The sequence below is a fragment of the Thunnus albacares genome, chromosome 1, assembly GCF_914725855.1.
Source record: "Thunnus albacares chromosome 1, fThuAlb1.1, whole genome shotgun sequence".
In the NCBI taxonomy this organism is placed as follows: Eukaryota; Metazoa; Chordata; class Actinopteri; order Scombriformes; family Scombridae; genus Thunnus; species Thunnus albacares.
The window spans coordinates 21,856,302-21,878,714 of record NC_058106.1 but is presented as its reverse complement, the minus strand read 5'-3'; the positions used below and the strand labels follow the sequence as shown (position 1 = coordinate 21,878,714).

Here is a 22,413-nt window from a genome sequence, read left to right as displayed (position 1 = left end):
GAATAATGTATTTACATGTATTTATTTATTCCTACTAGGTACAAGTGCATGTATGAAAGTGCTGTACAAATTTAAGTCTGAAGTGCAATGAGAGAGAGTGCTCGGCTTTTTTTTCATCATTAAAGTAAGAAACAGCTGGAAGTAGACAAGTGTACAAGAAACAACAAGAAAGTAGCGCAACAATCAACAAAGTGCTAAAGGTTGAAGGGGCACAGCCTATGTACAGCCTTCAGGTGATATGAGTAGTATAACAGGGTCCCACACTCTGAAAAACAATATACACTGAAGGACTTTTCTTGCCTTGTGAATTGTGATTAAAGACATTTTTAAAAAGACATTTCCTATGTTGTCTCTGTTAAAGCAGGAGCTTGATGCAGACAGAGAGGAGCCTCTGTGGCCGGCAGCATCACCAGACGTCTTCACTGTCCAGCACTGTTCCTCTCATCAACCAGCAGGGCCTTAAATGTATCTTTCAGTGTCCTGTTATGTTGGAGGAGATAGTCAGATAGGCTTTGAGTGGCTTGTTATCTGAGGATTACATGTTATAGAATGACATTGGCTGCCATTAGTCCTTTTCTTTCATTTGTCAGTTTGAAGCAGAGAGCTTGTTTATCAGAGCATCAGTTTGTCTGTGATGCTCTGTTATGTATTTCCACTGGCATTTCTACCATGTTTGTGGTTTTATGTTATACAGCAGCATCGGTTTGTTCTAAATTAACTGATTACGTTTACTGTTTTACATCATTATGCCTCATTATGCCTTCTTAATAGCCGCACTACAAAATGTTGTAAGAAAAATCCGCTTAAATTACAGCTGTTTATTCTACTTTCTGTTGAGTATAATTTTTATCCTCTCAGGAAATGTAGATGTTCAAACAGAATACAGATTATTTACTGTGGCTGCCCCGTGTGTGTCTTCTCCTTTTGGAGGTTTGTGTTTGACTGTTTAAAAGGATGATTTGCGTGAAAGTGCTAAAATAATGACATTATATTTTTAGATTCATCTCGTCCCAGCTTTTCTATTTTTTTCATCAACTTTCATGGCTTTTGTAATTTCAGTGCAATTTCAGGCTCTGATTGCTCTGTTGCTTGAATGCTAATCTTTGTCACCGTTGTAACTTGTTTTCTATTCTGCTCTTTTTTTGCGTTTAAGGAAAGGTCATTTAATTTTAAAAAAGGAAAAAAAAAAAAGATGAAAAAGTTATGAGGGTCAGTCCGTAAACAGATGCACATTGAACTCCACAGAGATGCACACACAACAAGGTGTTGTGTTTTATAAAACCACATATCCCATCAAGGAACACAACGCAGCTCTGTAAAGTAAAACTAAAACCACTTGACTTTTTTTTTTTCTTTGACAATATTGTGTTGCTCTTACCGCACTCATGACTGAGGACATTTTGTCTGAAATTAGTCAGAGCACCAGTCTGGACCTTTACATTTACCATACAGTCAAATAATTTGATTTTGAAGCCAGACAAATACAGCAAATACTTGACAAGACATACATTAAATTTCTCTCTCAAAATTTGCTGCAATATTTGTTATGTCGTGTTGTTAATGCATTTGTATCCACTGATCTGTTCTTTGACTTTTGATCAGATGATGACACAGTGGACCTTCAAATATCTCCTTTAAGTGATCAAATACATCTTCCTCCCTATGTAAGATTGTGACAGAACTCATGGAGGCTTATTATTTTACCATCTGTGTTATTGTTCTGTCTTTTGTCATTTTAAGGTTTTGTCATTTGCACAACTACACATTTATGTAGCCAAAACAGCTGTTTGTATACAATTTCTTTTAGTATTTTGTGGAACACCAGGATGTTTAACTGTGCATATCTGGTCTGTCTGAGCAAAGAAAAGAGAAATGACAACTGAAGTTCACCACCTTTACATATAAAAGTCTATGTGTCTCTGTGTCTGTCTTGTGTCTGTGTTTTTTTAGCAACGTCAAATAAACACAAGCTGATGTGACAGAGTGATAATAATCACTTTATCTGCTCTACAACCCTGAAATCTGACAGCTGTTGCTCTCCGCCTCCCTTCCAAATCAAATATCAAAGTGAAAAAATCAAAACTCAACACACAAGAAATAAATGAGATTTTTTGGAGAGGTCTCTCTGTCTGTTCCCTTCCATCAACTAAAGCAACAAAAATTGGCCTGCACACTTGGATTTGCATTTAAAGGTTTGAGTTTGTGGAGACGTTGAAGCAGTTTTGTGCCAAAACGAACACCAAAATTTCACTGCAGCACAACAACACAGTCAGCTCAGTTTGTGTGAGCAGATTTGTTTGGAGCCTAGATCCAGCACATAAAAGGTTATTGCACGTACAAATATACTGACTGCATTTAATGTCTTACTTTTCTCAAGATGTGAAAGATTAAAATTCTAATTTAAACCCCTTTTTATTGTTTAGTAAATTGAGAAATGTTTATGTCTTCATCCCAGATACTAAAGCATTGAGACAGAAAGAGACTGTTTTCCAGCCTCCTGCAGAATATGAGTTGAGGTTCTAAAGTCGAGGACTTCTTTTTTTTTTTTAGTTCACACCATAAAGTTGAATCATGTTATTCCAAAAGCAATCTTGGCCCTCTGAGCTGTAAGTGCATTCCTGAACTGCTTCTACCTCAACATATGAGGACATTTTCCTTTTTAGATAGAGGAAAGAGGAGGCTACTAATGTCTTTTATTAACCAGATATTAATCCTGTTGTACAATGAAAACACAAAGAAATAGAGGTCAATGTTTCTCTAAATGATGCTGTATTCAGCCTTTGTATGGAAAATGGATCTCTGCCGCTATTGTCAGATCATCGTGGAATGTAACATTACCAATAAAAAGTTTTTAAAAACCTTTTATTTATGAAGGTTACAAAATGCATTATTATTGAATCCATTTATAAATGAATAGATAACAATATACATTTGTATATGATGTGTAAGTGATTTCTGGAAGATGTGAATTAATCCTCCAACTTTTTAAAAAAATATAATATTGTACACACATTAAAAACCTTAAGTGGTAAAAAGGTTACATTCATCATGAACTACAGCATTGAAAAGAGGCAGATGCACTGAGATAAACTGTTTTCAAGGGTAATTACATTTTAATCAAAGGCACGCTGACTATCAGTGAACCTTAAAAGAGGCACAAATTAACTGAGGTTTGTCACATGAAACCATCTTTAACACAACCTTTGTATTATACCTTCCACTCATCTGAAATAATTAAAAAAGAAAAATTAGGTAAAACTTCCTCTGAATGACTTTTTCGAGTTCTATCAGTATTGTACATTGGTACTACATCACTGCAGGGAGTCATATTTTTATTCCATTTCATATCTGGATACGTCTGCTCGCGAACAATTGTAGAATTTGTTCTTGGCTTTTACTGTAATAACCTGTTACTCTCAGTCCAATTTTTGGCTCTTCTGCTGCTTGACATGAAAACGTGAGAGTTTAATTAACCCAGCGAAGGCGATAAAGACGTTCATTCACAATATGAACTGGCACTGTAGAGTCAAGGACTTCTTAGTTCACACTCTGAGGTATGATTGTGCAACACTCATTCCAGAAGTAATCTTTTACCAAGCCTTTTTTTTTTTCACATCAATGAAGGCTCAGCCCTCGCAGCTCTAAGTGCATTCCTGAACTGTTTCAAACACAACATGAGAGAGTGTTTTCCTTTTAAGATAAACTAAAGTGGAGACAGAGCAATTCAATTTCATTATGTATTTTAGTATCAGAATACAGGTCAACGTGTGCACACTGAAAGAGAGTACCACTGAAGATATTCATGAGATAAAGGTGTCTGTATTGAATGTTTGCACAGAAACATTCATGGTTCTTCATGGAAATTAATATCATTAACATTTGAACATTTGAACATTTGCTTTAACAACCATGTCAGGCACATTGTCATGTACAGTAACTTTGTTTTTGTTGTCGTTTATTTGTTTTTTTTAAGTGAATTGAGATCATCATGTTGTTTAAGTGATTTGGTGTGCAATTCAGATCAGAGTTTTTGATTTAAAAATTGTTGTTTTGCTTAAAACATTTCCCAAAAACAACTCATATGAGCATTTTCTCATTAGTTAAGGTCTGAGAGTAAATGAAAACTAAAGCTTTTGTATCTTATAAACACAGTCAGAAGTCAGTAACAGTGTATACATTTATTGTTTAAAAAGGCAATACAGCAGCACAAAAAGCAATGCAGATTTAACACATTTAAAAAGTTGCCATTAATTATTAACAATCTTACACAATAACGTCATGAATAACCTTCAGTTATAATTCCCAGTCATGAGAGGGTGAAGTGATAATCTCACTTGTGTAGCAGCTTCTAAAAGGAAAACACAAGGAAACAAACATTGAGAAATGGGATCAAGAAACCTCAACAAGTTGAAATTAAACTTTAGATATCTTTTTCATCAGTATCTTTAAATTGTTTAGGTCTGAAATGGGAAATACCCACAGATGTGTTTGGAAAAACTACAACTCCCAGTCATTCCTTCATTATTCATTTAGTCTTCAACATATTGCCCAAAGAAAGAGCTCCTCCATGGTCGAGTATTGAACAGGATGTGTGACTGCCCCTCCCTCCACTAGCATGTTTATCCATCAGATTGTCACCTGAGACGCAGTCCCACCCGGACCTTTCTCATCTGCAGGACATTTGGAAAAAGGAAGCTAGGATCCATAACATAGACATTCACCTTAACTCAGAGTCAAACATATGGTTTAACCTGAAGTTATTGTTGGTGGAGCCCTATTCTTGTTGAAAGTGTGGATAAATAAAGGGATTCAGACACTTGGAGATCTATTTAAAATCAATTTACTGAAATCTTCTCAGGAGTTTGGTCTCCCTTGATCCAGTATGTGGCAGCACTTACAACTGAGTCACTTGCCGTCTACTGTGTTGGGTAACCAGCAATCTAAACTGCTCTCTGATATCCTCTGAATATCTGGACTGGGTCATGAGGCCACTCAATACTACTCCAAAATATTTGCCAGGATACTACACTTCCAACAGCATTAAAAGATTTAAACCTTTTGTTTAATGAGTTAGAATAGAGTAGGATATGACAAAATCAAAGAAAGCTATCAAGGGATATAAAAGTAAGACTCGCTTCTATTGGACACTATCTAGACAACTTCAATTAGGCCTTAAAAACAGCAGACTGCTGAATTCAAATGTCAGAATTCAGAGACACATTAATGTCCTAAGATTCAAGACTTTTGGGAACAAGTTCACAACTGTATAAAGGAGATAACTAACACTGACTTTGAAGTCTCTCTCAGGTTATATGTGCTGGGTGACCCATTAGCTGTGAAAGATTGTGGAAATACAGAACTGATCCAAACTGACATAATGGTGGGTAGACAGACTTTATTGAGGGTTTGGAAAAAGACAGAAGCTTCCTCTTGGAAATGTGGCTGCATATGAACAACTTTTCTATAGAAAGACTAAAATGGGGAAAATAGCAGATCTATATCTCTAAGGATAAATAATGCTGCATACAATATCTGTATGTTTACCTTCAAGAAATTCAAGAATTCAACAAAACATTAATGCAGGCAATAATGGAAATTTGTCCTTCGCTGGTGCATAGCTCACTTAGGGAAACAATACAATATCTTAATATCTTATGCTACCCCTTATCATATCCATTATTATTATTATCATTTATTTCTATTATATTAGTTATTGTTATGTATGTTAAAAAATTGAAAAATGGAAATAAACTTTAAATCCTAAACTGTTTAGGTCTCATCCAAACAGTGTTACAATCTCATGAATATAAGTGTGAGGTTTAGATATGATCTCTCAAAATAAAACAGGATAGATTCAAATGATTAAACAAATATCTTTTAGTGTAGTTAATCTCTGTTATTGAGACGCATGTGTTGGCTGTAACGCTTTCTTAACAACATGGGTTTTAGAATGTAGGATATGTGGAGATGTATTTACATTTATATGACCAACAATATGATTAATCAGTCTAAATGAGCACTCAAGCATAAAACCTCATCTAAAGCGCTAAATTTAATTTTGTTGGTGAAGGATAGAAAGATCATTAGAAGAACAACAGAGATGCACAAACATATTTATATAAGTTTGGAGTTGCCGGAGGAGCAACAATAGGAGGAATGAGAAAAATAAATAGCAGCTTGTTAGGAAGCCGAGCTGTGAGGAACGCTGAGGAGTAGTTCACACAAAGTTTTTACCTGTAAAATATGCAAGCAGGATGCAAAAACAGCACCTTCAGTTTCAATATGGATTAGATGAAAAGTTTAACCTGCGTGACTCTGAAAGACTTCTGTGTAGCGGTTTATCATCACACTCATCACTGTGATGGATTAATGAGAAATACCTTTATTGACCTATTGATATACACTTACTTGGATGACAGCAGAATTCATAAGTATTATTTTTAAGAGCAGTAGAAGAAGGTAAGACAAGGTGCCAGTTGAAATGTTAAAAGATGGACATCAACATTTGAAAGCTTATTTAAGCATCAATATTTACTGTGAAAGCAAAGGCAACACAGAAGCTCCTGCAGAATATGAGCTGAGGTTGTAAAGTCGAGGACTTTTTTTTTTTTTAGTTCACATCATAAAGTCGAATCATGTTATTCCAAAAGCAATTTCGGCCCTCTGAGCTGTAAGTGCATTCCTGAACTGTTTCTACCTCAACATATAAGAAAATTTTCCTTTTGAGATAGACGAAAGAGGAGGTTACTAATGTATTTTATTAAGCAGATATTAATCCTGCTGTACAATGAAAACACAAAGATATAGAGATCAACGTTTCTCTAAATGGTGTAAATGTATTCAACCTTCGTATGAAAAATGTATCCTCGCTGCTATTGTCAGATCATTGTGGAATGTAACATTATCAATAACAAGTTTTTTTTTTTTAAAAAAAAAAAACCTTTTATTCATAAAGGGAAGTGTCATTGAGATCAATGTTCACACATTCACACCCGGTACAAATAGCCTGCTCCAGTGGAAATGGAAATGATACATTTTCTTTATAAGAATGCACTATAAAATTCAACTGAAGCTGATATGAGACTTCAACAGTGTGAGTTGCACAAATCAAAAGGGTATTTTTCTAAAGTAACTGTCGCACAACATCAAGGCCTTAACTTTGACCCATATTATCTAGTTTTGGCTGAACTTTTCTTCACACTTCTTTGATGAGGAAGAAATGTCAATCTATCTGTTCAACTTTGTAACTTAAATAACTAACAAGTTGTTTACCTTTTCATCATCCAAAGAGTACAAAGATCCAAACTCTATCAATACTTAGAGTTTGAATCTCAGTCTGGGTTTTTGCAGGGATTAATAAGAACTTGTGGATTTTAAACATGACTGTACTGTACGCTGTTTTCCAGCTGAAACAGGCATAGATGAGTCTGACAGCATATTTATTAAATCTTCAGGATTTTATACAGCATCATCAGCTCAATGGATTACTGATAGTCTTTAACGTATAGACAAATTGGTAAATAATTTAGATTAAAAACTCAACAGTTGACCAAAGTCCTTTCAGTGGCTCTTCTGGAGCTTCTCATGAGCTTCTTCAGCAGATTGAGTCATGAAGTGCATACTTGAAGTGCTCATAAAAATTAAAATTTGAACTTCATGACAATTGGACAACTCCATATACTGAAGAAGATCATATGATATGATCAAAAGCTCCAGAACATCAACTGAATGGTGAGATTGTTTGATTAAGTATTGGCTAATAGTTAACTGATATTTATATTTCAGGTAATGATTTGACAAGTTGATGTTTTGAGATGTTTGTTGACCCTTTTCAGAAAAATACTTTCACCTAAATGCAAAAAAATTGGAATAAAACCTGATTTGATGTTTGTTTGGTTTCTTCTCTTCACAGGTTAGTTTAGCAGCCTGATAGTTGAACTGAACTGACACTTTGTGTCACTTCATTATTGATTTGAACTGCTGAAAAAACAATAAAAACAACAATGTGGCAGCAATTCAGAGGTCAGGGACCAATCTGAGTTAGTACCAGTTCATTCCAAAAACAGGCTGAGGGTCAATAACAAACACTGAAGCCTTTCATTAGTCTTTGGTTAAGTTTAGCCAAAATGCAATGTCACTGCAAAGGGGCATCTTTAATTATTTAATTACTGTAAATGTTGTTAAATCATTTCAGGACACTTTCAGGGTCAGTTATTGTAACTCAATGTCACAACTATGACACACGACCTTGTGACCATGCAGGCGATCACCTTCAACATGTCATCTCTCCTAAACATCCAGCCTGCTCACACACTTCATAAAAGGCTTCAGCTGATGGGAGGAAAAGAGAAAAATGATCTATAACACAGGGAACACACAGAGGACATGAATAAAAACAACTGAATGCACAAAAGTAGAAAATGTTTATGAGAACAAAACAAAAATACTGACATTCGTAAAAAAAGAAAGGAGAAATTTGGTTGTTGGCACCATTGTACAGATTACAGTCTGCATGACTGCTGTCTTGTTATACAAATGTATAACTTTTATCTTATATAAGTACAGTCCGTGTATAAAAAAACAGTTCTTTGGTATTTTAAAACACTTCAGTTTTTCACTTATTCTGCACTGTAAACCAGATATTTATCTCCTTCTAAACAACATGTAGCAGATTCAGTAATTCAACATGTAAAATTAGGTAGCAGAGAGCAGAACACAAACATATTATTGCATATCATGCTGTAAACACTTTAAAAACTGCCTGAAGTTTTTGCAAACATCATTCATTTTCAAATATTTTTTAAAGCTAAACAAAATACGCTGCAACTCTAAAGTGCTTCATCAGCAACAATAGAAAGTATCTGTATTTGTATCTGAATAGGAAGCGACCGGGTGGCTTCCAGTCAAAGAGGTTTGCAGTTGATCTTCCAACAACATGCTTTAAAATTATGGCAAGAGTGGCAAGCACATACAAACACATCACAGCATGCTCACCAGCGTCTATTGTCTACAGTAAATCATATCTACTAAATCAATTCTTTAAAATCTAAGAGTTTGCAATGTTATATAAAAAAAAATTGAGAGGGTGGGGTATCTTTTTGTTTTGTGCCTTCATGGTTTTTCTGAGAGTCAACAGTAGATGGCAGCAAAGTAGAACTAAATACCAAGAGGAGTCCACAGTATCAAAACCTCTGAGGGATTCTTTGGGAGACATCCATACAAAAGATGAATGATACAGTTAATAAAAGTGGTCAGAGTATGGTAAATATAATGAGATAATTGCACATGTGCATATATGTATATTAAAAAAAAAAACATATGGTAGGAGCACAGAATAAACCCGCCTGCTGTTCAACGTCAACATGAAAGCAGGATTTAGTGTTACTGTATGTGACAGTTTGCTGCTCCATTGACAAGGCAGTTCCCAAAGATAAAGTGCACAAAGTCAGTCAGTCATAATGACCTGAGTAAAGCAAGTTTAACTGCAGGATCCGTTTTACAGCAATGTTGATTTCAGCAGTCTTAAGTCTTTCCATGCGCAGACTGTGGCCTGTTTTACTTTATGAAAGGTATTTATGTGCAGTTTAACTACTTTAAACCTATTTGTTTAATTTATTTTAACCCTACTGTACAGTTTCCACATTAAACCCACTGTAAAATTATTTGGTGCAGCTTTAATATTCAACAAATTTCCCCAACCCCTGTAGTAAATTGCAAAATGTTGTATGTGCAACTTACAGTGTTTTGGCTGATGAGAAAGTACATCTAACAAACTGATCTAGTATCATCATGAAAAGACAAGTAAACATCAAAAAGGTGCTTGTGCACAACTACAAATGATAATATGACATTAACACTCCAGCTAATGTGCACATTGGCCACAGATATAACGGTTTGGAGTGATGTTGAGGGTTTACTATTAACAGCTGAGACTTTAGATGAGCCTGTGACCGACTTGCTCCTGCAGCCACAGCAGTAGAGGCTGTAAAGAGCTCGGCCCGTCGGGCACAACCTCTGTGTACATCTGCAGCAGAATCTCTGGTAACACAAGCAGCAGGGGCAAGCTCACACTCAGTAGCTCGTACAGGTTCACATAGTCCTGGGCGTTGTCCCTCATGTGGCCGGCAACAGCTTGTGCTGTCTTACGCACACGGTGAAACAGATACTTGGGGGCGTTACACACAGAGCGAGTCACACTCAGCGGCCAGCTCAGTCGTTTCCTTATGAACGAGCTGAAGGTACCTGCTGCAGGTTGACTCTGCGGGTCTGCTGCTCTGCTGGAGGAGGAGCTCTCTTCATCTACAGCGCATTGCTCCTGAACTTCACTTCCAAAACGAGTCTAAGACAAGGGAAGTGACAGACAGAGAAATTAGATATTTTACAACAAATATCGCAAGAATAAAAATATAGTTTGAGGTGCAAAGCGCTTACTGAGCGTAGAGAGAAATTCCTGCGTAAGTTTGTCCCATTGTTGCGTTGATCAAAGTGAAGTTTGCAGTACAATTTCCCTGTAAGATCACAAAAAATGTGCATCTATCAGCCAACTAGATACTGATTTTGCTCTTTTTTTTTTAGTGACATGTGGATCCAACATTTTTGTCACACATACCCTGTTGGGAGTCGAAGGCATGTGCTCCCTGGCGCAGGGCAGAGCCGCAGGTGGAACAGCGAAAACACTCCCTGTGGAAGTAGAGCCCCTCGGCACAAACTTTCTCCACCATATAAACACGCCTCTCGCATGAGTGACACTTGTCACCGGACTGGGGGAACGCCCTTCGCACCGAGTCGTTCTGGGAAACAGAGCACAGGCAGGAGTTATGATGACAGATTTGAAGATGAGCACTTATGTCACACATCTCATTATAACTAAAACTGACATGCTGAACACTGATTCTAACCTTTCTTTTAGATGATTTGTTGCCACAACTTGAACCCTTAAATATTTATATAACAATCTGGCTGTTGTAGTTAAGACTTAGCACCATGAATACTGAAAATGAAATTGTCCAGGTCACATTAGATGGACATTTTTACTCTTGGAGGTGTGGGCATGCTCACTGCAAACAGAGGTGGGTTTTACATGCAGGAAGAGTAATAATGTGAGGAACACACATAGCTGGATGTTTTCCCCACAGATTTAAAGCTTTTCTTTCACAACATTACTTCCTGAATGTCTTTTTGGGGATATTTTGGATGAAAGTTAAGGTGATCGTATGAGCGAGCTGTGGGTGTCTTTACTTAAAAGCCCACAACACTCCTCCCAACTGCTCTCTAACATGCAGCCCAGAGGAAAACACAGTAAAGTGTAATTATAGAGAGAGGATAATCATACGGTTATACGGATAACACATATGGTTCAGTAAGTTTATCATGTCCAAATAGTTTCCAAATTGCTCTTCAAGAATAAAACTTGATCCAAAATTGGAAAACATGGAGCACTGTGTACCCAGAGACCGTCCTTTATGTTAAACTGGTACAAGTCCTGCTATAACATGTGGATGCTGAGTTGGAGCAGACTGTTTGGGATGGGTGGAGCAGAGGAACCCACAAAGTGCCACCACAGAAACACACACTCCTCCTCTGCTGGTAATTTAAAGCACACGGGGCAGAAACAGCAGTAAAAGAAAAGCTAACATGCAAAAAAAAAGGTGGTTTGGCATCAATCTGTCTGTTATGATTAAGAAGATACATGACATCAACGTAAAGCTTGAGCTCGAGGATTTCTGTGTGCTGCCTGTTGAGCCTTCATCAGTTGAACAATTATCACATTATGAAACTTATTCTAAGCAATAACTGGAATTAAGAAAGCTTTAATGAAAAACTGCATTTTATTAACAAAATGCAGATGTGTCACTATTAGAGACAAATTTTGAATCTGTAGAAAAGATGTGATGATAAATAGTTCTGTTTGACAAATGGAGGCCTCTCAACACACAAGAATTACTGAAATTATATGGTTATGATTATATGAAATGACAGGAAGAATGTGCCCAGACTAAATCCACATTAAAATGGTGCTGATATTCAGAATAACATGCAAGATTGATTATAACAGACTTTCTCTGGTATTAGAAGTGATAATATAGTGCTATCTACATTATATCTGATATTGTTGCATACAGAACAGTGGTTCCCAATGACAATCGGTGCTGAAAGATCTGTTCATTTCAATCACTTAATTTTAAACATTTTAATAAAGTTTTACCGCCTCAAACGACAAGGCAACACTTACATTAACTGCATAGTTATAATTCAGTTTTCAAACATATAAAAACGGAATAAATATACAATTAAATTCAAAATCAAAAAGATTGATGACATGTTTTATTATGTAATTATGTTTTATCGTGCTACAACAGGTCAAATGGTACCAAAAATACCTCCTCTCAACTGTTGTACTATTACTGCTAAACGTCTATTTCGATCTTAATTTTAATTTCACTTGTCTTCTTTTTTCCTTCCGTACCTTAGTAGCTTTCGGTTTTCTGTATTTCTTTATGTATTGTTGCTTTACATCCAGCTTTAGATCCAACATCAAGTAAAACACACAGTGGGTATCACTGATACTGAGAAGCTTGTAAAATCTGAAATAACCTGAACACACATAGAATCTCACAACATCACACTTCTGACAATTACATTACAAACTTCTAATATAAAAACAATGTTATACACCGGGCACATAATGAAAAACACTGGAACCGATAGTTGTGTGGGGGGGGCGTAGAAATAACCACTGGTTTATTATAATAATGATAACACAGAAAACCAAAAAAAAAGTCATTTAATTAATTACGACAAAATGTTCTGTATTTAGGGTTTATTTTCTCTAAGTGTTAAAAAAAGGTGAACAGAGAATAAACAAGGGATAAAATCTCCATGCAACACTTGTGATCCCAAACATGACGTGTTTAAACATGCAAATCAACACTCAGTGGGTGCAACACACAAGGCCAAGGTGGGGTCACAGATCAAGCCAGAGATAGTCACCTTGAGTACAGCAGAGCTGTCTCCTGAGAACAACCCGCTAAGGTGAACCGCTTTTTCCTTTATACTCTTTGAGTGAAACTCTCTACTCTGTTGTGTCTGAGCTTTTTTCTGCAGGACGATACGGAGCACAGGAACAAAAAAGAGGCATCAGTCTCACCTCCTCAGTACAGTGAGACATTCTGCCCCCAACAAACGAGGAGCTCTGTGTGTGTGAAGACATAATTAGGTAGACTAATAACTACTTAATAAGCCCGACAAAGTCAGTGATGAAAGACCTTTCTGTTCTACTTTCTCAATAAGAAGCAGAGTTTGGCAGCTGAGTGTGTATTGTCGAGAGGAGAACAATAACATCGCTGTGTGGAACGAAGGCTGCGTTATTACAGTAATTTCACACCCCATCCTGTACTGTTGCTTATACTGCAGGGGAACAGAAAACTGAGACAGCCACACAGACCTGGCAGAGGAATCAGACACAAATACGCTGGTTCAGACAGAAATATGCACCTAAATAAATCACATAGTGAAGTATTGAGCCTTTAAGGCTTAAGTGAGTTGAAGTTAAATTTATAGGTGCATCAATTAAAAGGATCATCATTAAATTTAGAATTAGTTTAAAAAAAAATGCTATGTGCAAAATTGGATTATCTACACACTGGTACAACAGGGATGGACAAAATAATGTAGACAGCAACTTAAAGGAATAGTTCACTTACTCATCTTATCGTAGAGATGTAGAGGAAATGATCGACACCACTCTAATGTTTGTGCGTTAACTACGGAGCTAATGCCAAGAGCTTAACATAAAGACTGGAGGCTACCAGCACCTCTACAGCGAACAATGAACAACAGTTTATCCATCCACCCAGCAGTGTCTCTGTTGACAACCTCACTGTGATGATGAGACTGAGAAGTCACTACGCTGGCTGCTGTTAGCCAAAACATAGTTATAGCACATAACTCCCCCTAAAGCCACAAATTATTGTTTTTACATTTCTGTTTGTGTACACATTAAACAAAGGGGACACACAGGCTTAACTAGCCAGCTTTTTGTAGGTGTATTTTTTTAACTTTAGACAGAGCCAGGCTAGCTGTTTCCTGTCTCTATATTAAGCTAATTGTCTCCTGGCTCTAGCGTCATATTTAACGAACAATAGAGCTGCGATGATTAATCGATGAATTGATTAGTCGATGGACAGAAAATGAATCTGCAACTATTTTGATGATCAAATAATCGTTTCAGTCATTTTTTGAGCACAAATGAGAAAAATTCTCTGCTTCCAGCCTCTTAAATGGGATGTTTTTCAGTTTTCTTCATCATATATGACAGAAAATTTAATATCTTTTAGTTTTGGACTGTTAGTCAGACAAAGCGATCAAACTGAAGACATCACCGTGGCCTCTGAGAAAGTGTGAACACCATTTTTTCACTATTTAACATTTTACTAACTAATTAATTAATCAAGAAAATAGTAGTTGGATTAATCGACAATGAAAGTAATTGCTATCTGCAGCCCTAACTGACAGGCATGATGGTGGCATCAATGTTCTCATCTAACTCTCAGCAAGAGGTTAATAGGGGTATTTCCCATAATGGTGAACTATTTCGTTAATAATGATTCCAAACAAAGTCGTACAATATGCCGGTTAGCAGCATTTTTGTTTAGGGAATGGCGATCAACACTTGGAGTGAGATGAAAGGAACACGAGACAGCTAACAGCTGCAAGAAAACCAAATCATCTGTGTCCAAATCACAGGTGCATTTATCAAAAAAAAAAGAAAAAAAAGTCAATTATTATGTAAGAGAGATAAGCACCCAAATTCTTGACAAGATATACCAAGCAAAGATAAACTGCAGTGATAAAGAGAAACAGCAGTCACAATTTGTACCAATAATATAATATATGCACATACACTACTGGGGTTTACCAATACTGCTGATAGGCATTATACTAACAGTAACATGATCCGTCTTTGAGGCAGTGGTTACAGTGGTCACTGTTTCCATTATTTTGTCTGTTCCTCGTATTTAAAGAAAATTTTCCAAACAGATAAAACTCCACTGGAAACTAAACACATCACCATTTTGTCATTAAATGACTTGATAAGGTGAACATGTTTGTAGTGATGGTCTGAGCTGAGACAGGCAGGCAGGCAGGCTTTTGGCCGATCTGAATAATCAAAATAGCTTATTTTCAGATGTAAGTCTCTGGCTGCAGCTCGGCCCTGCCTGACCTGTTCCACTCGGACTCAAACCGGCCAATAATCTGCCAGTGTGTCTGTCTCAGCTTGTGCCAGGTCTGTAGGCCTGCTCTTGCCATTTTCGTCGGGCTGGATAATTAGGGGCTGACTTCACCATCTGACTACACATTACACAAACCTAAATGTATAATCAGGGCATGATATATAATCAACATTCACTCTTGGGGCCATTTTGGGGGATCAGAACATGCAACAATCACAAGGGTTTAAAAAGGAGGAAAAAGAAGAGAAAATAGATGTTTAGCAGGAGATATTGTTCACCTCAGAGATCTGTTCATCCACCTCCTTGAGGCGCTGGACAATTCTTGACATGAGAAGGACAGCTGAGTGGCAGGAGGGAGAAGAAGCAGCGGAGTCTGCAATCTCAGGCTGAGGCTTCGTCTGAGCATGTGTTTGATCCACATGTCTGAGCTTCACTACAGAAAACTGGGACGGAGGCTGGAACTTGGGTTTGGGCAGAGTCTTTGGTGGCAGCCGGACTAAGTGCTTTGCTGCATTTCTGATACTGACTTCAAACTGAAAGTGATAATATACAGTAGTGGACATGAGAGCTGTGGTATGGCTCCTCATCAAGGAACCAAACAGTGAAGTTTGAGTTTATTTTTCATCCACTTAAACACTGCAAATCATTTAAAGAACCATACTGGAGCTTTTATATGTTTCAGCCCATTAACTACAAATCACAAATACCTTTCAATCTCGCCAGCGATTTTCAAAGCATACCAAAAGTTTTTAGATTGATTTTCTTCCCTCCTGGCAGGCATTGGTTCATGCCAGCGCAGCACGAAAATCCACTTGCATAGGTAATCCATTACAGTGTCTGCTTTATATTGTGCCAAAGTTATGTAATCATTGCATGGTAATACAGTTGTGAGAAGGGACTGTTGTTGAATCTTTTTTTTGCTGGTGGGTTCAGGAACTTGAGGGGCAGTCTGACATCTGAGACTCGACTGCCAGCAGCAAAATTTTTATGGAGGAAACCGTCAAATTCACATTATTCTTTTCGTGACACTTATATTTTCTTTATGTTTGCCTTACATACAGTACCAGTCAAAAGTTTGGACACACCTTCCCATTCCCTTAAATAAGAAAGTGTGTCCAAAGTTTTGACTGATCTGTATATAACTTTCCAGTAATGTATCTCATGAAAACAATAAATGCCAGTAAACCAGCAACTGCAGATGTTATGGGATAGAGGAGTTTTTGACTGGTTTATTCAGATTATTGGACAAGTATTATATCAGGTCTAATTTTCAGACATATTTAACTTCTTACAAAAAGTAAGAAAAAGTCCTCTCTCTGCTTGTTTGACCAGGAGAAGGAGAGATGTGAGTATGGTAACGAATCAAAGAGCCATCAAACTGGTTACTGCATGTGACTCTGAGTGCTGGAAAATTGAAGTTTGGGTTTAGTCATTCTAGCACTTAAGACAGGGAAACTCCACACTAAATTCAATTCATGAAACAATGATCACAGTTTGTGGATTTCCTTGCAACTTTCAACTTTTTTGTGAACTTTTGAACCAACAGCAAAACAGCTTTGACTTAACCTTTGACAAACCACCAGTATGGCCCTTTAAATAATCAAAGACTGAAAACTCCTAATTAGACAAGTTGTATCTCTTGTGTTTTATAGATGTATGTGTCTTGTCTGTTTGTGGTACATGAACATACAGTATATGTACATGTGCAAAAGTCTGTGTGTGTATGTATTTGTTTTGTTTGAAGTTTTAGCGACTGTCCTAATGTTTCAGACTACAGTTCGTGTGTCTTAACTGCCATCTGGCTGCTCCAATCTACCTGTATCTCAGGAGGAGGTTTAGGTGGGACCGGAGGCCCGAGTTTAATGGGAAGATTCTCAGGCAGGTCAAGAGTTTGGAGCGGGGAGGACCTCTCACAGTCTGACTGAGATTTTGCAGAAAGGTTAGAAAGTAAGTTAATAAAGAGGCACAGAAATAGAAAAGGCTGAAGAGATTAAAAGCTGGAAATAATAGACAAGAGAAGACTTTAGCATTAGCAAGAGGAAAGTTTTGTCAGAGAAACCACAGACCACGGTCAGAGCTCCAGCTCACAACAACGGAAATTTAAAACATATTTATGATCCATAGAAAAGAGGACAAATAGCCATTTCTAACTATCTGCAGCCAGGAAAGATATAAAAAGTATTTCTCTGCAGATAAATCAATGGATACATACACGCACTGTATACTTACTGACATTCTTACAGTGGAAACTATAATTATACTAGAACAGAATAAAAGGAAACTACATAAAATCCATTGTTATGTTTTTTTGTACCTGTTTCCGTACGGTGTAACTAGGTGTACTCTCAAACTTGGCCAGCAACTGAGTAGCCATGGAGCGCACTTTGTTTTCCTTTGGCTCCTGTCCTTCTCGCACTGAGGAGCCGTTACTGGACAGATTGGTGGCCTAGACACAGAGGAGAGAGACAGACAACAGATAATATATCAACAACTCCTCATAGTAATTAAGCTTGAAATTTAAAGCAGCTTATTAACAAACCTCCTCCAAATAACTGAATTTTCGCCTCCTTTTGTAAATGGGGTCTGTACCATCCGACTTCTTCTCATCCTGAATGTAGAGCATAAGAGAATCCAATAGTCAAAAGAAGCTTCAAATCAGCCATAAACTGCTTGGAGGAAAATCTCATATAATCTTCCAATATATTTCCATTTAAAACTGAATTACAAACGGAATGTGTATAAAATAAATCAACCTTAATCAGTAAATAAAGATAATGGAAGACAGAGACAGTAAACCTCAGTACATCAGATTTAAATGGTGCAGTGTACGTTACCTTTGGTACTCGTTTCCTGGGCAGAGCAAGATTGAGCACATTATTATTACTCCTGACTTCTTTAGATGGATAATCTTCATTGTTTTCATCCACTCCTCTGGAATCTGCAGCACAACAAGTGACTGAATTAGAGTTTTCATATTTTCCACATCACAAAGCCATAAATGTCAAATAATATAAACTCATAATGTCCATATAGATTAGGAAATTTATATGAGTGGTCTGGTTATTGCATCTATGTAGAGAAATGTTCCACTAAAGAATAAAGCTCAGCTGCACGTCAGAAGATGCTAAATAGTCGGCTGAAGTTAAATTATGAAAATAGCCCTGCTGTGCAGACGGGTAGCTGTCTTCATGTTGTCAAGAATCTCAGTCCACTACAGTCCACAGCTCTGGTACAAATACACATTCCTGTCATTCCACTATACTTGACTAACGGACTGCACGACACACACACACACACACACACACACACACACACACACACACACACACACACACACACACACACACACACACACACATGCACACACACACGCACAAACAGCTTTTACAGGAAACCAAAGGAAACTGAATACCTTCTGTTGCACTGGAATTTTGTTTTGTTTTTTGGTCATATTTTAGTTGTAGAATACATAAAAAGAAGACTGGGACCAGACACAAAGAAGAACCACAATAGGCTTTAGTGTCTTTAACTAATGAAACAAAGTAGAGTCAAGTCGAGTTGTGTACAGTAAATTAGAGTAGAATACAGTACAGTACAGTAGTGTAGTGTAGTGTATAGTAGAGTAGGATTGGGTGAAGTAGAGCAGCATCGCGTAGAGTCGAGTTGAGTTAGGTGGTGTCAAGTACAGTCGAGTCGAACAGAGTTGAGTTGAGTAGACAATAGTACAGTCAAGTAGTATAGAGTGCAGTACAGTATAGTAGGGTAAAGTTAAGTAGAATACAGTAAAGTTAAGTAGTGTAGACTAGCATAAAGTAGAGTAACACAGAACAGAGTAGAGCAGGATACAATCAAGTAGTGTTGTGTACAATAGAGTAATTAGAGTAGAGTCAAGAGGGGTTGATTACAGTTGAGTAGAGTAGCATAACATATAGTGTAGAATAGAATAGAGTATAGTCAAGAAGGTTTAAGTAGATTAGAGTAGATTAGAGTAGAGTAGAGTAGAGTAGTGTAGAGTAGAGTAGAGTAGAGTAGAGTAGAGTAGAGTAGAGTAGAATAGAGTAGAGTAGAGTAGAGTAGAGTAGTGTAGAGTACAGTAGAGTAGAGTAGAGTAGTGTAGAGTAGAGAAGAGTAGAGTAGTGTAGAGTAGAGTAGAGTAGAGTAGAGTAGAGTAGTGTAGAGTACAGTAGAGTAGAGTAGAGTAGAGTAGAGTAGAGTAGTGTAGTGTAGAGTAGAGTAGAGTAGAGTAGAGTGGAGTGGAGTGGAGTAGAGTAGTGTAGAGTAGTGTAGAGTAGAGTAGAGTAGAGTAGAGTAGAGTAGAGTGGAGTAGAGTAGTGTAGAGTGGAGTAGTGTAGAGTAGAGTAGAGTAGAGTAGAGTAGAGTAGAGTAGAGTAGAGTAGAGTAGAGTGGAGTGGAGTGGAGTGGAGTGGAGTGGAGTGGAGTGGAGTGGAGTAGAGTAGAGTAGAGTAGTGTAGTGTAGAGTAGAGTAGAGTAGAGTAGAGTAGAGTAGTGTAGAGTAGAGTGGAGTGGAGTAGTGTAGAGTGGAGTAGTGTAGAGTAGAGTAGAGTAGAGTAGAGTAGAGTAGAGTAGAGTAGAGTAGAGTAGAGTGGAGTAGTGTAGAGTAGAGTAGAGTAGAGTAGATTAGAGTAGAGTAGAGTAGAGTAGAGTACCTGATGCAGGTAACGGTGTGCCACGGAACAGCTCATAGAATTTGGACAGGTAGGTGATCATCCTGGTCTTGTCCAGCTCCTCACAGGCACTCAGCTCCTTCCCAGACGAGAATGGACGGATCCCAAATTCCCGCTCACTGATGTCAAAAGCCAGCTGCAGGTTTGCAGCCTGGTCTTCCTCATTTAATGAATCGAAATCTCTGATGGAGAAAAATGAGCGGCTTTAATGAGATTCAGGCTACATATATGACAAAACACTTGGAAAAAATATATAGTTACTGTGTCAGCGAATATAAGGGTTTTAGTTTCATTCTGACCTATCCTGAGTTATCACAGTTCATCCTGGGATTTGTTTTTAGCTCTACAACAATGTGTCAAGTGTCATACCTGCGCTGCTCTAATGGTTATCAAACATACCCTGACTAACGAGGCAGGAATGTGACAGTGAGGTTTGTAACTGAGATTTGTTAAAGGGATTATCTCCTGACAGTTCCTTCCTTTTGTACATGTAGGTATCAGATGACTGACAGTAAGCAGAGTGTAACGTAATATGCACACTGATATGAAAACAGTCAACGTCTGCAGAATGGTATGACTTTACACATAGACTTATCTTACTCAATCAATTCTCAGGTCAGCTGAAGAACTTGTTTCTCGTATTGCAGGAGAAAAATAAAGCAGCTCTGACATCTATATCTAAGCTGACAGTGTGCAGACGCCATCAGAAATAACGTAAAGAAGAGCAGTAACCTAGCAGCAACACACACAAACTCTGCTGTTATTCTGTAAGCGCTGAGGCTCACTTTTTCTTCTTTTTCTTTCTTTTCTACGGACCTGCTCACTTCGCTGCCGACTGCTCTGCTGACAGGCATGCATATGGAGGAGGGAAGGGGAAAAATGCCAGTGGTTCCTGGAAACTTGCAGGGACCACATGAAATTGTAGTGGCATGTGGAAAGGTATGAAGGCAATAATTAAAGTGTGAGAGGATATAATTAGATTTGTAAATGCACTAATCTACAGTTGCACTGACTAATTCCATGCTGTGCAAGGCAGTCTAACCCTACAGGATGGAAACTAAGGTCTGTTTTTCAGGAAGGATTGTGTCCTCATAGCGGGTAGCAAAGCACAGCGAGTCCTTTGGTACATGAGTTGTTTTTCTCTCTGAGTCCAGTATTACAAGGCAGAAAGAACTGTTCTTTGGAGTTACATATTAGTCAATAAAAATATGTTTTAGAAGAAATATTATCCCTTCAGGTCAACATTGATTATACTGGAACAACCAGTTTTTGTTTCAGAGAAGATGAAAATGCCCTTTTGATAAAATCTGTGAGTCTCCCCAGCTGCACTCAGAAAACACTTGTGTGTACACACTATACTAGCGTTACGTACAGAACAGCTACTATGAAGTCTTTTTCACATCTATCAGAGATAAGTTACGAGGAGGTAGAGAGCGCAGCAGAAAAAACACATAGATCAAAGAGCTGCTGTCATGCCAAGCATATGTAACACACCCATAACAGATGAATTTCCTCACAACCAGCCGTTAAAGAGAACAAAAAACAAGAACACTTATGTGAAAACATGTATGCACAGAATATTATAGAAAGATAGGAAGATGTTACTGACACTGGTTTTTAGGCTTGGGTATCGTTTAAAAAACTATGATACCAGTACCAATACCAGTACCCTTAAAGTGATATGGATACCAGTAGAGTACTTCATTCAATGCCTTTTTTTTTCCTATTTCATTCGATGATCATCATGTGAATGGAAGCATTCAGTAGCGTAAAATGCCACCACTGCCCCCCATCCGAATGATTTTTACAGAAATACATATTGAAAGTGTTCAAATTATTGAAATATTGATTTAATATCTGTACAAAATTGTAAAGTGAAGTATTATTACCACAGACTGTATGGGTTGTAGCTGCTGCAGTAGTGGGTCAATCACACATTGCATTATATTGAAGAATGCGTGCGGTGATTGGCTGCGAGCAAAACCATAACAATAGTCTTTTTTTTCTAGATCTGGGTATAAAAAGGATCAAATGTAGGTATCGTTTGACTGGAGAAGTACTTGGTAGTGGGTTATTTTGGTCAATACCTTAAATGCATGGACTACGATACCCAGCCCTACTGGTTTTACAGTAGATGGACTGATGCAGCACTGGATACTGGTTTTATCTGTATTATCGTATGTTACGTACATCAGCTGCGGTTTGAACTTGTGGATGAGGGCACATAGGGCGATGCCACTTTGCCAGGAAGATGTCAGGTCTGTGATCGTCACATTCCTGTAGCCCTCCGTCTGCTTCTGGCACCAGGTAAGAAGCCTCGCTGGTCTGATCTCAGACTCTACAAATGAGACAAGGCAAGTCAGATTTCACAATCAAACATGTAAATCCACAGGAATGCAGGCTGCGTCAGGAAGTTTAGGCTGATAAAGGATATGATGTCACACAAGCATGGGCCAAACCACAAAGAGACAGTAAATAAGGTCATGAGAGAAATG

General features: G+C 37.7%; 1 protein-coding gene across 6 annotated transcripts in view; it reads right to left on the bottom strand.

The window, feature by feature from the left end:
* Nucleotides 1–4,159: 4,159 nt before the first annotated feature.
* The window catches only part of mical2a (microtubule associated monooxygenase, calponin and LIM domain containing 2a), a 39,289-nt gene continuing 21,035 nt past the window's right edge, over nt 4,160–22,413 (bottom strand). For 2 of the 6 annotated variants that reach the window (XM_044349482.1, XM_044349477.1), the window contains 11 exons: nt 22,109–22,256; nt 19,901–20,100; nt 18,068–18,171; nt 17,773–17,841; nt 17,548–17,679; nt 17,050–17,154; nt 15,512–15,766; nt 12,991–13,098; nt 10,610–10,790; nt 10,432–10,508; nt 8,405–10,339 (listed from right to left, as the gene is read on the bottom strand). In XM_044349482.1, the coding sequence (XP_044205417.1) occupies nt 9,935–10,339; nt 10,432–10,508; nt 10,610–10,790; nt 12,991–13,098; nt 15,512–15,766; nt 17,050–17,154; nt 17,548–17,679; nt 17,773–17,841; nt 18,068–18,171; nt 19,901–20,100; nt 22,109–22,256 (1,784 nt within the window). In that variant the 3' untranslated portion in view covers nt 8,405–9,934. Of the gene's footprint in view, nt 4,349–8,270; nt 8,359–8,404; nt 10,340–10,431; nt 10,509–10,609; nt 10,791–12,990; nt 13,099–15,511; nt 15,767–17,049; nt 17,155–17,547; nt 17,680–17,772; nt 17,842–18,067; nt 18,172–19,900; nt 20,101–22,108; nt 22,257–22,413 lie in introns of those variants that run through there. The other 4 variants (XM_044349489.1, XM_044349500.1, XM_044349506.1 and 1 more) reach the window with 4 other exon arrangements.